This window comes from Clavelina lepadiformis, chromosome 3, assembly GCF_947623445.1.
Source record: "Clavelina lepadiformis chromosome 3, kaClaLepa1.1, whole genome shotgun sequence".
NCBI classification, from domain to species: Eukaryota; Metazoa; Chordata; class Ascidiacea; order Aplousobranchia; family Clavelinidae; genus Clavelina; species Clavelina lepadiformis.
The window spans coordinates 25,495,155-25,512,118 of record NC_135242.1 but is presented as its reverse complement, the minus strand read 5'-3'; the positions used below and the strand labels follow the sequence as shown (position 1 = coordinate 25,512,118).

At 42.1% G+C, this 16,964-nt stretch overlaps 5 protein-coding genes and 1 pseudogene across 5 annotated transcripts; 4 read left to right on the top strand and 2 right to left on the bottom strand.

Annotated features, from left to right (window-relative positions):
• The first annotated feature begins 545 nt into the window (after positions 1–545).
• On the top strand, positions 546–5,126 carry LOC143449606 (85/88 kDa calcium-independent phospholipase A2-like). The gene has a single exon (XM_076949872.1). It carries the CDS (start codon positions 1,789–1,791, stop codon positions 4,150–4,152), a length of 2,364 nt encoding a protein of 787 aa, XP_076805987.1. The 5' UTR covers positions 546–1,788; the 3' UTR covers positions 4,153–5,126.
• Positions 5,127–5,185: 59 nt separating this feature from the next.
• On the top strand, positions 5,186–8,081 carry LOC143449607 (vitamin D3 receptor B-like). The gene has a single exon (XM_076949874.1). The coding sequence runs from the start codon at positions 5,186–5,188 to the stop codon at positions 6,800–6,802; it is 1,617 nt and encodes a 538-aa protein (XP_076805989.1). The 3' UTR covers positions 6,803–8,081.
• Positions 7,024–8,854, top strand: LOC143449610 (glutaredoxin-2, mitochondrial pseudogene; annotated as a pseudogene).
• On the top strand, positions 8,854–11,795 carry LOC143449605 (exocyst complex component 4-like). Its single transcript, XM_076949871.1, has one exon. It carries the CDS (start codon positions 8,889–8,891, stop codon positions 11,709–11,711), a length of 2,823 nt encoding a protein of 940 aa, XP_076805986.1. The 5' UTR covers positions 8,854–8,888; the 3' UTR covers positions 11,712–11,795.
• Positions 11,796–12,046: 251 nt separating this feature from the next.
• On the bottom strand, positions 12,047–14,282 carry LOC143449608 (ATP-dependent RNA helicase DDX19A-like). Its single transcript, XM_076949875.1, has 5 exons — positions 13,521–14,282; positions 13,375–13,451; positions 13,112–13,312; positions 12,680–12,924; positions 12,047–12,611 (listed from the first exon to the last, which is right to left on the bottom strand). The coding sequence occupies exons 1-5, from the start codon at positions 14,125–14,127 to the stop codon at positions 12,299–12,301; spliced, it is 1,443 nt and encodes a 480-aa protein (XP_076805990.1). The 5' UTR covers positions 14,128–14,282; the 3' UTR covers positions 12,047–12,298.
• LOC143449609 (N(6)-adenine-specific methyltransferase METTL4-like) lies at positions 14,203–15,573 on the bottom strand. The gene has a single exon (XM_076949876.1). It carries the CDS (start codon positions 15,473–15,475, stop codon positions 14,315–14,317), a length of 1,161 nt encoding a protein of 386 aa, XP_076805991.1. The 5' UTR covers positions 15,476–15,573; the 3' UTR covers positions 14,203–14,314.
• Between the last annotated feature and the right edge of the window lie 1,391 nt (positions 15,574–16,964).

Genomic DNA, 16,964 nt, shown 5'->3' with positions numbered 1-16,964 from the left:
TTTTCTCGCTGGCTGGCGCTATTAAGTAGTACTATTCAGCAATGCCAGCACACATTTGATAATGTTTATTATTTAGGGAAAGCTTTTGCAAGGTATCGTGGCAGTTGTTTTTCGTCATTGTCTGTGGGGAAACGAGAAATATAATGTTCACCATTACAGCGTGATAAGATTTAAACTTATTCTAACTAGTCTAGACTTAGTCGCATCCTTCCATAGTGGGAAGTGTGGCACCTGCACGCACGAGGTTCATTAACACGTCTGCCAAACTTTTCATCTTCACGCTGATTTATAATAAATAAACAAAGAATTAATGGTTAAGAATTCGCTGTCATGCCAAACTTTGCGTCTTTGTACGCACGATTTCTCGTCGAAAACTGCCGCACTTATGAGTCGGTCATCTCGCCATCTCATTGTTTTGTTTGGCAAAAAAAAAACACCGAAGTACCAGGAAATAAATGGTCTAGTGCAGTCCTTCTCAAACCGGGCCACTTGGCTCACTAAAGGGGGAATTTTTAATTCCAGGGAGGAAATTTTCTCTAGGGAGGAAAAACTGTATATGAAAAAAATTTAATTTTATTTGTAACAGAAAAATCCTCTCGAAGAGGTTGTTTAGATGTCTACAATAGTGGGCGAGGACAAGCTCCTTAACTGCAGTGACTGACGTTATAAACGTGTCTGTTTGGTTCATAATGGCTATTGATTTCTCTTTATTGTTAGTAAGGTACTTATAGAACTAGCTAGTAAGCTAGTGATGAAAAAAAGAGGAACACACAATATTTGCGGAGACCTTCGAGCAAAACTCACACGATTTTCTCCTCGATTTTCTTTACTAACTTCTCAACATGAGGCTCACGGCTCTCACTAACAATGAGCAACGATTTGTTTGTAAATTTGTTTGGTTATTTTGTAAGAGCGTTCTTTTGCAATTTTGAATTTTATTCCTGAGATAAATCTTCAAAAGACATCATCCAGGGACAATATTCAGATAGTGTAAAATTTTGGAAATTATTTTTTGTGATTTTTTAGGGGGGAGGAATTGACGGTGTTTTGGTTGGTAAGGGAGGAATCGGAAAAAACTTTGAGAACCACTGGTCTAGTGCGAGAGTAGTGCCCTTGTTTTACCATAATTCTTTCTATGTTACGTCATAATTCGTTCCCATTCCTGAATCCAGGTCATGATATGGGACTGAAATTAATAACAACTTGATTTGATTGAAAAGTGAGCAGGCGATAATCTTAATTGCACACATAATGGTTGTTGTTACATCTTGCCTGTGTGGGGGATTTCTCACCGAAAAACAGCAAACTTTCCAATCTGGCTGACATTCTGTATTGTAGTGTTTTGTGTAAACCGCTTTTGTAAACTGTTCTGTGAATGGGAAAAGTGAATGGCAAAATATGAAAACTAAGTAGACGCCTTTAATTGTGAACCTGTATAGTATGATGTGCATCATTGCATCGGACGCTATCCTTCAATCTTTTCCGCATGTTCCTGCATGTTAAATGTTTTCTATGTGCGGTTGATGTCGAGAAGACATGCAGCTGAGCTGGGAACGACCAAAGCCTGTTTTTTATCCTTCGTGGGCAATTGAGTCAATCTCGGTCTGGTTATAGCTCAGTTGTTGTGGCCATTTTGTTGTTATTACCATAAAGGTCTGACTCAAGGTGGTCACAATGATTAACTTCTACTGCATTAGCTAGTATATTAGGCAATGTCTCATAGCTAGTATATTAGGCAATGTCTCATGAATTTAGTAACCTGTGACAACCAGCAGTGATCAAAGAAAGATGAACTTTGCCAGCTTTGTGTTGGATAAAATCAATCAAGTGGTCTCAGATCCATATTCTGTGAGAGAGTTCAACGACGCAAGTTGGAAAGAAGCTGATCTCATTGTATCCAATGAACCTCTCGCACTCCATTTCTTGAATGATTATTTTGACATATTCTTGTTGGATTCCAGTCAGCCGGATCGTGCATTTCGATTGTGTCATCTGCCAGCTAGTAAAAGAAAAGATGCAAATGATTACTATGACAAGTTAATATCGAAACTGCCAGCGTTATTGTGCAGGAATATCGAAGGTTGTTTCGATGTTTCGAAACTGCAAGCAAGTTGTACAATGATTAGGACTCGAACTATCTGGTCTCCGGCTCATATTGCTGTTGAAGCCGGTCTTGTTGACGTCTTCCAAAGTGGAAGTCCCGTCACGCAGTGGATTGACAGCCAGTCTTGTGAGCAGCATTTCACTCCTCTGCACCTGGCATGTCAGCTGCGGTCACCGCAAACTGTGGTGAGATTGATTGAATGTGGAGCAGATCTGTCAAAGTGTGACGACAACGGCAACAGCAGCTTTCATCTTGTCGTTAATCAAGGAAGTCACGAAATACTTAAAGTGCTTTGCAGTACTCGACCGTTAGATGGTGCTATACTGGATATTTTAAACAATGATGGTGAAAGTTGCCTCCACATCGCGGCGAAGCAAAATAAGTTTAGAATGTGCCGGCTCTTGATTGAAAATGGAGCCAACCCACTCCATAAAGGAACAATCGCTCTTCCTATTCATTTTGCCCTCAAACATGGATCCACAAAATCTGTGGAGATTTTATTGGAGCACGAACCAGCCCAGGTCTCCCAGATTTGTTCAAAGCACGGGGGAGTTCCCCTGCACTGGTGCAAGACGAAGGCAGACGTCAAGTTATTGTTTCAACACCGAGCTCCTGCAGATGTGAGGAGCGACCAACATCACCTTCCTCTCCATATCATGGTTCTTCGAAGCAGACTCGAGGCAGCGATTGCAATTATTCTTGGAAACGCTGATGTCAATGGTAAGGGAAGGAATGGAAACACCGCCCTCCATCTTGCTGTGCTTCACGACCACGACAGTTTGGTCAAAATGTTGCTGCTCTTTGGAGCCGACTGCTTTGCTAAAAATGACTTTGGGGAAACCCCCGGCTTGTTAGCTCTGAGAAGCGCCAAACCAAATAAGGACAAAATCGTCAGCATGTTTTCATGTATTGGCAGCCTGCTCGTCGAACCATCACAAAACAACCATTCGAATAAATTCAGCGTGAACGATAGCCAGGTCGATGGTTGTCACGGAAACAGTGATGATAGGTCAAAAAAGTTGAAAGTTTTGTGTTTGGATGGCGGGGGGGTCAGAGGACTGGTCATGACTCAGATTCTTATGGCTCTTGAGAAATATACAGGTCAACACATGAGGGAGCTCTTTGACTGGGTATCCGGCACCAGCACCGGGGGCATCCTTGCCATCGGTCTGATGTTTGGTTTGAGTGCAATAGAAACTCAGAGAATTTATTTTCGCCTCAAAGATGCTGTTTTCAAGGGTTCGAGGCCGTATGATTCAAAACCGATCGAAGAATTTCTGAAGAAGGAGTTTGGTGAAAACACAACAATGCGAGATCTAGCTGACGGGCCAAAGTTGATCATCACTGCCACATTGGCCGATCGCAAGCCTGTGGAGCTCTATACATTCAAGAATTATGACATCAGCTCAGAAAAAAGATTTTCCAGAAATAATTCATTCTCCAGCAAATTGAGTCAGGCTGATCTTTCAAAATTGAAAGAGGTTCAAGAGTCGACTTTAGATGAACTTGTGTGGAAGGTCGCCCGGAGAAGTGGATCTGCCCCTTCCTACTTCCGAGCGATGGATCAATTCTTGGATGGTGGTTTGGTGGCAAACAATCCCACGCTCGACACACTGACAGAAATCCATAAATATAAGAAAATGCGGAAAACATCGGGGTCGGAAGTCCCAGATGTGGGTCTGGTTGTCTCGCTGGGAACGGGTCTTGTGAAGACGACCACCTCCCGGTCTGTGGATCTCGTTCGTTCGACCAACCCAGTGGCATTGATCAATTCGGCTCTGGCCGGCATAGAGTTGATGCAGCTGATGGTGGATGCGGCATGCGAGAGCAGCAACCACGTCGTGGAGAGGGCGCGGGCGTGGTGTGAGTCGGTCGGAGCTGAGTATCATCGATTGAACCCGCCGCTTGAGGAGGACCTCTCACTCGATGAAACGAACGACGAAAAGTTGCTCGGAATTTTGTGGGAGACGCAAGTTTATCTCCATGACAACCAGGATCTAATTAAAAACATCGCTTCCGCCCTCAAAGGTTCTTCTGCCTCATTTTAAATTCAAAGGTTGCCTGACGTGGAACCTTTGCTCCTTGTGACTTCGGTTCATTAACTTTTGTGAATTTTTACCACCAATAAACTTAGCAAGCTGGTCTGGTGTGAAACATGTTTGTTTGATTATATTTTACTGTGTTCTTTCCAGACTTTGTCGATAATTTAAAACAGCGTTTTTTAAACTTGTTGTCTTGGTGCATGTCTTGTGGTGCCACTGGACCAATTGTGAACCTTCTGTCATTTGTTAAAGTAAACTGAAGTGACAAATTTTGCTTCCAAATCAATGCATTGTTTCTCCGTTTATGACAAGACAAAAGGAATAATTTAAAATACAATTTTCGGCAAAGCTTGAGTTAATACATAGAGCACCAGAAAATGTCATACAGGGTGTGCGGTTATCTTGAAATAGAGATTTTTGCAAATCTCTAGAATATACTTTGCAGGAAAGCATTTGACAGCCACTGATTTAAAATATCCATCTTAAATTTACTTCCTTGTGACCCGTTTAACTTTTCTATTTGTGCTATAAGAAGCGACGTAATCTTATTTTAGTAAAATATGACTAATGTAAAAACATGAAGAGCCTCATAAATTCAAAATGCTTTATTTCATGGTCTGCCGTCATTTACCATCAGTTTATTTTGACAATCACAGAAGATGTTTTGCATTGTGGGCTGGTTTTGGTGAAATTTCTTCCCACATGTTTGCCTGGTGCATCTTTGCATTGTAAATATAACTTGATTGCATGAAATCATATTCTGATGAGCATCTTGCATCACTTTGACTTTCAGTGTTGCTGTTGTTGCAGCATATTGAAGCGAGATGTGAAATGTTGTGTTTAAATTTACTTGTTGTCTTTTTACTGCCCTGATTATTTCATAAAATTCAAGAATGTTCTTTGTTTGCAAAATTTCTTGGCTTAGAAATATGCAAATTATTTTCACGAGGTTGTTTAACTTTGTCATAACAAATATCCAGGTGTAGCTCAAATTGAGGTCCGTGTTGTGCTTTGTTAATTGCGGCCTCCTTATGTGACTATGTCATTGACTGGAGATGAGTCGAGTCACTGTTCCGGACCCGAAGTCATTAAAAAGAGTCAGGGAGAAGGCCCAGCGAAGATATGTCAGGTGTGTGGGGACAACGCAACCGGCATGCACTTTGGAGTGATGTCATGCGAAGGGTGCAAGGGATTCTTTCGTCGTTCTGTCAAGAAGAACGCAAATTTTACCTGCGCTTTTAGTAAGAATTGTGGAGTGAACAAAACGAACAGGAAACACTGCCAGGCGTGTCGGTACAACGCTTGTCTGGCGGCCGGCATGGACTCCAGTCTCATCCTCAGTGATGAGGAGGTCATGAAGAAGCGTGATCTCATAAAATTTAATCGCGAGAAACGACTTGAGCAGCAGGTGATGAAGAAGAGCGAAGAGGAAGAAAGGATGAAGAAGCTCACTGATATAGCAGCTGAAGAGCCTCCAGTCCGGATGACTATGGATGAGAAGCTTCTTGTGGAAACTTTGCTCAAAGCCCATAAGGAAAGTTATGATTTTGATTACGAAGAGTACGACTCATTCAGAGGCAAGGAGAAGATCACTTCCCCGATCAAGGGCAAAGAATGTCACAAGACGTCATTAGCCTGGTTGGTTGCCTCGATGCCAGAGAAAGAACAAGGCTCAAATGGAGTTGGTGCTTCGTCAAATCCTTTCAGTTTGTTTGGCATTGGACCTACTCAACCAAGCACCTCGAACATAGACACAAAATGCTCATCAAAGCATCACGATAACTCGGAGGTTTTTAGTTCACTTCATGGTGTTACAGATGTTTGTGGCTCAAAGTCAGAAGTTGCCATGAAAAGCAGCCAAAGAAAGGACGAAGCTCCTCATGAAGTTGAAAGAACAGCTTCATGTAGAGAGGATCAACCGTCAACATCATCAAGCAAAGAGGAGCATCAGCATGCTGCAATGGATGTTGATTCGCTCTCGCAGCTGCACATGCTCCTCAAGAGCCAGGGGATATCCCTCTCACTGGAGGAGGATTCAAAATCTCGTCAACTCCTCCAGCACTTCTGTGACATCATGACATGGGGCATAAAGAAAGTGATCGACTTCTGCAAATTCATCCCCAACTTCCAAAGTTTGTCCATCGCCGATCAAATTGTTCTTCTGCGAGGAGGATGCCTCGAGATGTTGGTGCTCCGCTCATATTTTGCATTTTCATCCAACGACAACAAATACATGTCCGATAAGTTCCAGTACCATCCCAGTGACTTCCTCCAGGCTGGAGCGAGCGTGGAGTTCATAGAGAAGTACAACAACCTCCATGTCCGGATGCGAAGGATGGAACTACAGGTGGAGGAGATTTGTTTGCTCCTTGCTCTCGTCCTCTTCTCTCCGGATCGACCCGGACTTGAAGAGCAAGCAAAAGTTGAGAAATTTCAAAATGAGATCGCAAATACCCTCCGAGCATACGAGTACACTCACAAGAGCGCCAGGCAAGCGAGGACATCTTACTGCGAGATCCTCCTCATTCTCCCAGTACTTCGCACCATCAACATCTTATTTGCAAATAACTTGACATCTCTGCAGTCGACGAACGAGAACGATATGAATCCACTTATCTTGGAGGTCAACAGCACACCACCGGGGGAGCCAGAGTGAAGTCGTTTGATTTGTTCGAGGCGATTTTATTTGCTTAAGTTCACCAAATTATTATTCGCTTTGAATGACGCTGAGATGTCACCAACGTCCTGAATTCATGATCCTGTATCACCTGTAAATAACTTAAATATTTTTCTTAACTTCTGTAAAAAAATTTGCAATTTTGAATTGTTAAGTGTAATAACTAATAACTTATTATTAAATGCGTGACATTTCTTTGCAGTCACGTATTTCAATCTGCCTAATTTCACAGACTCGTGACGTGCCTGTGGATTGATTCCAACTGCAAAAGTTCACATCTTTTTATCCTTTTTATTTTTACAGCTTGCAATCTTTTTTAAAGTTTCTTTTAATGTCAAACAGTTTGTTGTTCGAAGATATTTTAAACCTAATGCTTCATTTATATGCTGGTTGGTTGCGAATAATTTTAATTACCGTTTTATTAGATAGAAAAATCACATTTCTTTTCAAAACACTTCACAAAAGGAAATCTTTGTTATTTACAAGATTTGTAACTCATTCATTATATAAATAATTCTTTTTTTGAAACTTTCAGTTCTTAGATTATAAATCTGGTTTATTGCTCCCAATGGGATGCTGGTATTAAGAAAGCATGTGCCATTTATGATTTAGTTAAATTTGTTTTTAATTGCGTCAAATTAACAACTCACTTACCTGGCAACTCCCCACCCCTGCTCACGATCGTTGTCATCTCATGCAATGTTTAGTTGATGTCTCTTGCTGAAGCATCTTACTAATATGTTTGTGCTGGTTTTGTTTTTTGATGATGTTTTATTCTTGTTGTCATCTGCGATAAGTTCCATGTTCAGTTATTTTTAAGTATGATTTGCAGAAATAATGCAAAGATAGTTTTGGTATCAGCAACTTTATATTTGGATTGAGAAATATTTCAGCAATGTTGCGCAATCATTTCATCAAAATGTAGTTCTTCAACTTTGTGCTTTTTGTCTCTGAGAAATAATATCTTGGTGTAAATGTCAACGATTATTATCACTTCGCAAATATGATTTTTATTTGATAAAAAACTTCTAATAACCGCGGCCAACATTGAGTCGAACCATTCCGTTTTAGAAAAACGTTGTATTTACAATTTTATGTTGAACTTTCGATAAATTTTGGTGAATTGTAAATTTGTAACACCTGGTTCTATTGTTGAACATATTTGATCACCTTCTAACATACCTTGTTAGTATAAGCTGATGTTAGTGGAAATAAGTGCCATGAAATTAACACCATTGCTTGTTTTATCATTGTTAGAGAGTTGATGCTGTGACTTAGAACTATGGGCGCCTCACAAGATACAATGAACAGAAACGAAGACGCCCGGAAGTTTGTTGAAGAAGCAATCTCAGGACACCAAGTGGTCATTTTCTCGAAACCGTCGTGTCCGTACTGCACGCAGGCAAAGAAAGCTTTCAAGATAGAGAATATCGAGTTCAAGGACTTTAACTTGTCACAAAGACCCGATTGTTCGGATGTCCAGGACGTCTTGATGGAGATCACTGGAGCAAGAAGTGTCCCAAGAGTCTTCATCAATGGGAGCTGCATCGGGGGAGGATCAGAAACTTTTTCACTTCAAAGACAAAATAAATTAAAGGAACTCATCAATGTAAAAAGTTAATGTTAAACTGGGCAGCTGAGCAACTGATCTAGTGCATGTTTTAAAATGTAGCTGGTGTCCAACATTTTTTCACCTTAGGTTTAAGTCATCAATTTCATGCGTCTTTGCTCGTGTAGATTATTTTCAAAATGGTTTATGTAATATTTGTTTGGGATTTATTTAAACCTGTTTTAGTCATCTTAATATGGTCGAATCCTGTCTGTTGCATCACAGTTGACAGCCAATGGACTTTTGCCTTTATGATGTAGGATGGTTATATAATTACTTGCTTTGCGCTTTTCCGTCAACTCTTGACTTAATTGATCTCAGACACTGATTCCAGCCAGTTGCATTGAGCCTGGTTGTATATATTTTTGTGTACTGTGTGTTTTGACCTGTTAAAACTGACTCACTCTAACTTCCCATGCAGATTGTATAAGTTAAGTTGAAAAAATTGAATTGAAAATGTCGAACCCGTTTGACCTGGCTCAGCCTTCAACCGGGAGCAACCGAAGATCTGCGTCAAGTGGGAAGTCGATGGCGGGAGTGGGCAGAGCCGGATTCATCCGCGACCCATCTGGCCTTCTCATGTCCATAATTCGGACCCTTGCTTCAAGTAAGGATGGCCACCAGAGGGAGTATGAGAAAGAGAGACTCGAAGAAGCATTTGGAGAGAACGACGAGAAATTGGATGAGCTCGTCGCTGACAACTACGAAGAACTTGCGGTTTCGATCAAACAGTTCGGGAAGATTGGAGACAGGATTTCAGATTCTCGGCAAAGAATCAAGAGAGTGAAAGAGAGTCTTCAGCAGTGCAAGTCCCTGCTTTACTGCAGACAAGATGAGCTCCGCAAGCTCTGGATCGAGGGAGTGGAGCATAAGAAAGTGCTCTTCCTCCTCGGACAGATTGAGCTGGTCAAAGAAGCCCCACAGGCAATCGATGGATTCCTGCGCAAGAAGCATTATCTCCACGCCACCGAGCTCCTCCGTCAGACTTTGCGAGCTCTCAGTGGGGAACTGATGAAGGTGGAGGCACTTCAGGATATCAGGAATGAACTCATCTCTAAGAAGTTGTCGGTGCATGACGGATTCATCAACGAACTTCATCGACAGATTTACACAAATTCCATCAACTCCAAGAAGAAGGAAAATAGGTCGATGGAGAGGTCAAAGGTTAAGGTTGAGAGAAGAAGCTCGACTGACGAGGACGGGGGCATCGGGAAGTTTGATGATCGAGTCCTCCAACTTGAACAACTTGATCTTGACCCAGATGAGGACCCTTTCAAGCTAATGACAGTCCTCGTTGAATCTCTTGCACGACTTCAGCGAATCCCGGAGTTGATTGAAGCCACAAAGACGAGGATGGATCGTCATATCAACGCCCTCATCACCCACACCACCGTCGAGGTCACTGACCTCGCGTTTCACGATGAAAACAAAGAAAGTGAAAATCCAAAACGACTTCTGCAGCTTCTGACTTCATTGTTTGACAAATTCCACTGCATCGTGGCTGCTCACTCCCACGTCTTATCCGTGCTCAGGGAGGTCGTCTCCGAAGTGAAGCCCCCGATTGTCCTCTATGACATTGAAGCTGTCTGGGCCAAGATACAGTCTGTCATTGAAATTCTGCTCCACGAGTATTTGGACGCTGACAATGTCGCCGCAAGTTCTCAGCAACTCGGCTTCTCTGAGGGAGGAAGTTTGTCGTCTCATTTCACTCGAAAGAAAGTTTCAAGGCAGAGGGTGGCGAAGCTCTTCAGATTCGACGGATCATCTCACGCCATCTCCATGAACAATTATCTTCGTGAGCAAAGAGCTCAACGGCGGACTCATTCTATTGGAGGAGGGACTTCCCCTCTCCTGGACCATGCTCTCTCCACTCAAAAGGTTTGCAAACCCAACCCGAGGAACATCACGGTAATATTTGGTCCACTGAAGAAGTTCATCAGTGAGATTGAGACAGGGTCTGCGTACAGCAGTGGCAAGAAGTGTTCGTTGCACGATTATATAACCGACTATGTGCAGGACGTCTTCATCAGGCAGATCCAGTACGAGCTGAAGAAGGATTTCGATGCGGCCATGAAGGTCACCGACCCGTTGAAGCTTTCTGCGGACCAAAGCACACTGAAGAGCTTGGGAAGCTACAAGAGCCTGCTCCAGAGCACGGTTGTTGCCGATCAGTGCATGTGGTTTCTTTATGATCTCACTTGTAGTTTGGATTCTTACCACGATCACTTCTTAACCATGGCCTGCTCCTTGCTGCAGGAGTACAAGGAGATGTCGATCCAGTCGTACCGCGGAGTAGTGCAGCCAGAGTCGGAAGATCAGCAAATTGTGAGCGCATCGTGGGTGCGGGATGCTGACGTCAATGATATGTTGAGGAACTTGGACAACTGGAAGGTAGCTTATGGAGGAAAAGCACAGAATCTTCATTCTGTCGATGACAACTTCACGCAAGAAGCGAGATTCTTCCTGGAGAAGTTTGGCGATGAGAGCTTGGGGAAGAACTCGTTGGTTGAAGATCACTCGGATCTGAAAGCAATCGCGAGTCTGCACGAGAGTCTTGAGTGGATGACGTCTCGTTTGCACAAGTTTATCTCGAGCATCAAGAAGTATGCTCCTCCAGACACGATGCAAATGCTGCAAAATCTTGCCCAGGATTACAAGAGGATGTCAGAGATCTGTCTCCTCTGCCTCCACATTGAACTTCGTCTTCTCTGCTTCTACCATCTTGCTCCGATGTTTAAGAACAACTCGTATGACATCCGAGGAGTAGATAGCATGGAGCACGACTTCCAAATCACCAAGCTGACTAAGGACATCGCGTCGGTTGATGAGAACCTCTCAGGGGCGCTGCAGCAAGAGAAGTACAACTACATCTTCGAAGGTCTCGGACACCAGACAGCGGCCATCTTGATCCATGGAGCGAAGCATATCAAGCGCATATCGCCATCTGGTGTTAAGAAAATGTGTCGTAATGTTTTTACTCTTCAGCAGTCGTTAACAAACATCACATCGTCGAGGGAATCCCACCTGGACGAGGCGAGGCAGTATTATGAGATGATGTACTTGATGCCTGACGACCTGCAGGCCCAGGTCGTGGAACAAGGAGTCCGATACCAGACCGAGGATTACGTGGAGGCTCTGAATCTTCTTCATCGGAGCAAACCAGGATCCGGGAATGAGCAAACACAGTCGGCTCGAGTACAGAGGTTAAGGGCCATTGTGACAGAACAAACATTCAAGAAAGAACATGCAGACGAAATGCAGAGATTGTACGAGATTTGAACTCTCGAAACTTCACTGTCTTAATTTTTTGCTGCATTGTTGTTGTGCCTTGTGCTCTTACCGTGTGATGTTTTTTTTGATTTTTACATAAAAATGCTTGTTATGTATTTAAAAAGCTTATATTGGCGAGTTCACTTATTTCACATATTCTGGTCCATCAATAACTTCTTGCAATTGCTGTGCAATATGTTGATTTTGTTCTTTGTTGTACACTCTAATGAATTTTTCCATTGATATTAGCTCACTTGTACCGAGCTACTTCAAGTAATTATAGTCAGGACATCTGTATCTTGCGCTAACACCAGGCAGTTTTTTCATTGCATCAAAATGACAAAAGTATTTGAAAGCTTTTAATGAAATACCAATATTTAAAGAATTCGCTGCAAATACTCCAATAAAATGAAAAATTGGAAGTGTGCGTTTTTGTGAACTTCCCTTGGAAAGAAATGAACAACTTAAAATAAAAGAAACATCACCAGTGTTTATGTACACGGGGTCTGATGACGAAATATCCTAAAATACTGCAGCTAGTGCAAGAACATTTGCCAGCAGTAGAAAATGATGTCAGCATAATTGGCTTTGACTTCTCAATCATCTCCGAGTTTCTCCTCCATATCAGTGTAATCATCAGTGTCGAGCCGATTGACTTTGATCCCGAAATGATCCTCAATATCTTTCATCACTCTAATATCCTGCTCGTTCGAGACAAAGTTGATCGCAACTCCGGACTTTCCGAATCTGCCGGTCCTCCCGATCCTGTGAAGGTAAGTTTCGCAATCTGCTCGTCGTTGCATGTCAATCGGCAGGTCAAAGTTCACGACCAGGGTGACTTGCTCCACGTCGATTCCTCGTGAACAAACATTTGTTGTGACGAGAACTCTTTCCTTTGCTTCTTTGAATCTGACACAAACAGAGCGTTGATGTCATATCCTGAAAAATTATGTCATATCCTGCGGTGGCAATCTCACCTCCTTAAAATTGCCGCTCTTTGAGCAACGTCAAGATCTCCACTGAGCTGAGCGACAACGAATTTTTCGTCACACATTTTCTTAGCAAGCCACGATGCCGTCTTCCTCGTGTGGCAGAATATTATCGCCTGGCCGACCGACAAGACCCCGTAGAGGTTGGTCAACGACTCGTACTTCTTTTCCATGTTGACGCACTTCACGTAATATTGCTTGATGTTGTCGAGTGTCTCCTCGTCCCTTCGAAGCTGGGAAGAGACAAATAAATAGAAATCATATAAATAGAGATCATACAAAGCAAGGAAAATTTGAAATACCAAGTGCGGGGACATTATTTGAAAAATGATTCCGGCACGTGTTGCTTTGACGGCAAATTAGAGGCATGCCCCAACAACATGCGTGGTTTTAAAACGTGACCAATAAATAAAGACTGACCCGGATTAAGTTTGGGTTTCGAACAATGTGCTGAGCAAACTTCATAACATCCTCATCATAGGTGGCGCTAAAGAACAATAGTTGGCAGTTTCTCGATAGTTGTCTGTGGAGTCGGATAGATTGATCTTTAAATCCCTGGGTGTCGATCATAACATCGGCCTCATCCAGAACAAAAACTTCAATTTTTGGAAGTTCGAACGCCTTTAAAAGGAAACAGCAATAACTCAACAATAAAGATGTTATTCAGGTCTCAACCCACTTACCCGGTTTCTCGTCCAGTCGAGTGTGGTTCCCGGTGTTCCAATAACAATCTGCGCCGATATCTTTGTGTTTTTCGGCACTATGATATAGATATATGATGGTGTGAAGGCTGATGTGAAATAGTATAAACACAAGCTACATCACATACCTCGGTTTCCTCGGACTGCATAACCAACTTGTAAATCAGGCAAAAACTTGCCCATAGTTTCCACAGCTTTTCCAGTCTGTAACGCCAGCTCATAAGTTGGTGAGAGACAGAGACACTGTGGGTACCTTTTATCAGTGTCAATGCGACTCAACATCGTCAAAACAAAGGCCGCAGTTTTGCCGGTGCCGGACTGTGATTGGGCGATCATGTTCTCAGGAGGGTTTGCCAACAAAAGTGGCAAAGCGGTTTCCTGAATTTTTGAAGGTCTGTTGAAGCCCATGCTGTAAATTCCGTCAAGGAGTTCTTTGCGGAGATGCAACTCCTCAAAGGACTTCACTGAGTACAGCGGAGATCCTGGGTCTCGTTGCTGTACTTGAAGCTCCTGGTTATTCTGGACCAGTTTATCTCGGAGCATCTTTCGCAGAAGCGAGTTTTCTTCTTGACTCAACGGCTTCTCATAATTTTCATCAGATTTTTCAGTGCCTTCTTTTGTCACAATTTGTTGCGCGTCTCCTTTATTTAAATCCTTTTGAATTTGAAGATTTTCAACCTTTTTTGATAAATTTTCCTGCTGATCTGCAGCTTCAGCCCAATTTTCTTCAGACATCTTTCAGCGACCCTCACGATATCGACCTATATTTGAGACTTAACGCAATCGTCAAATGCTGATGAGAAGACAAACCTACAAAACCAACATTTTCAGGCAAATCAAAGTAAAACTAAACGCAAGGCAACAAGAAAACACAATAGACCTGTTGCCTAAAGTAGACAAAGTAGTGCATACTCAATAAAAATCAACTGCTTTCATCACAAAAATATGAAATATTTTGTAATTTAAAAACTTCATTGCCCCAACTAGACCAGGAAGGTGAAAGGGATCGGGCAAACATCTCCAAGCAACGTGGGTTCGCGACCTCCGTCAAACTATTCTTGACCACTTCATAAAGTGGAGGTTTATGCGAATGGACCATACACGGAACGCTGCATATCACATTCTCCTTTATACTATGCTTGTGATTCTTGCAGAGATAATGACCAAGGAATATTGTCTCGTACGGCTTCTTATGCAAACTTTCCCACGGAAACACTGGGATTCCATTTGTAGTAACTTTCACCCAATGCCATTGTGCTAAATAACAAATGTTCCATCGTGGAAACAAAACATTGCGAACCCATTTCATAATTTTCTGTTTATTGGTGACCCAAATCACGACCAAACATTCAGAAGCGCAAAGCTTGTGCAATGGAATGGAAGCAATTTTGTCAAATGGTAGAGACTTGTATTTGTGTCCCCGTCGTACAGACTTGTTCTCCCAGGGCGGGTCCAAAACTATGCAATTATATTTTCCAAATAATTCACAATCTTTAATCAAAGCACTTAAGTCGCTAACATCGGAAGAAAAAGCTTTTGAGTGCGAGGGCAATAAATAGAACGAATCATCAATTTTTATCATCGATGAATACGAACATGGATTGGACAAACCACCATTTAACTTACTCGGACTGACAGAGCTGATGCTATTACTGTTCAATCCAAGATCACTTGATAATTGCAAGAAAACTGCATTTTTGAGATCGTGCAGACGTTCGTTGCCTTTGCTGGGTTTAAGTGATTTGTTTCCCTTCAAAGTCCGGCAAAGTCTGAGAGTGACCGCGAACAAACGATCTTTTATTTCATCGTGATATTCCCGAGCTTCCACCTCGCCATGATTAAAAGGACTTTTGCGTTTGTGCCTACGTCGCCGGCATCTCTTCTTCTTTGGTTCATATTCAGTTGAGTCAGACACGGCGGCTTGTTGACCATTTCCTAAATGCGGTTTATTCAAATCGAAGTAGCTGGCTTGGAATTTATAAGAAATTGCAAGATCTCCGACGACAGTGCTTTGGTAGGTTTGCTCTAAATAAAGTTCATGATCGAGCAGGTAACCACCATCGACACGGTCAACAATTGCCATTACCCACTAACCAGGTTACGACTGGTAAAAGACTTGGCTAAGACTGCAGTAACCACACAGAGGTTGAACGACTTTTTCCACACGCCTCTAACCTCAACTTGGCCTAAAATTCCGAATTCTCAAATCGATCGATTGCGCACGATTCATGCAATGCAAAGTTTCCCTCTCAAATTTTAAGAAACTTAATAATTATCGAATCAATATCTAAAGCACCAAGCGTATTTTAAGCTAAAGGGTAACATATGAATACCATTTTCAAAAAAAAATCTGGTTTAAGCATATAACATTTTTTGACAAAGTTAAACTTGCATAGTATATTTCCTGACAAGGTCCAGAAATAATGGAAGTAAGCCAAAAACTCTTGCAGTGGCCATTGAAAAAATTTCCTTGAATCGTTAACTGGCGCTCATGAGTCACCTTACTTGTACTTTTAGTGGTTTAGAATCCAATGTTTTGACCGTTTTTGCAGCGAGTTTGTCACAGACCCAAGCTTAACCAAATGTTTTTTGTTCTATTTGTAAAAAGTGATATAGCCTACTGTATGGCGTAGTTACCCAACTATAAATCTATTACTTTGAAAATCAACGTCTCCACGCTGCAAAAACCTGTAGCGGCCGCTACAAACCGTAGCCACAGCCTAAATAGCGAGTAATCTGCTATGACTGTGGTGGTGATCTTGCAGAGAGTCTTCGGGTTCTGTACCGTGCTTATGTGACTGCAGTGTTGAACACAAAGTAGATATCGACTGGGGAGGTGAGAAAGGATAACAAATGTCTGCTGTTATTATTAGGTAACACTTAGTATTAGTATGAGTCAGGCTACATGTGTAATTTTGTGTTTTGTTTAGCTTCAACACAAATACATTCCGGGTTTGGTGCTGACCTTGAAACTTTAGATCGCTGTCGCACCACTGTAATTTATTATTGGGCTGTTACACGTTTGAAGGCATCTTTGCTGCTTTAGACCATTCCGTCCATGAATTGTTTATGATCTTATCTCATGCACGCGTTAATGTGCTTGTGTGGATGTGGATTGCTTGATAAAGCTGGAGTTGGTCAGTTCGTCGTCTCTTGCGTTAAGCTGACTCTCTTTCCATCCTTCAGCGTAGAAAGAAGCTAATATCTTGAGACACGACAAGCAACCAACAAGCTGTATGCAGGATAACGACAATTGTGACATCATCAACATGCCGTGTCTGCACGTGACCAGCTGGATCTTTATTTGCGTTGACCAAGACAAGAGTGACTTGAACAATTCCTCTGTTTATTCAACTTTACTGCCTAAATTTGAGTTGTTAATATATTTCGAATGAATCTACTTCTAGACCACGTCATCTTTAAACAAACAGAAGCGAGAAATAGAACCAGTGTGACGTGTTCCAATATTCGCAGGTGTGGATTTTCACTTGTGTATATTTTTAGCTGTTTTTTTTGCTGCAAACGCAGTTTTACGTCAGAGTTGTTCGAACATAACAAAGGTATTTTGTATC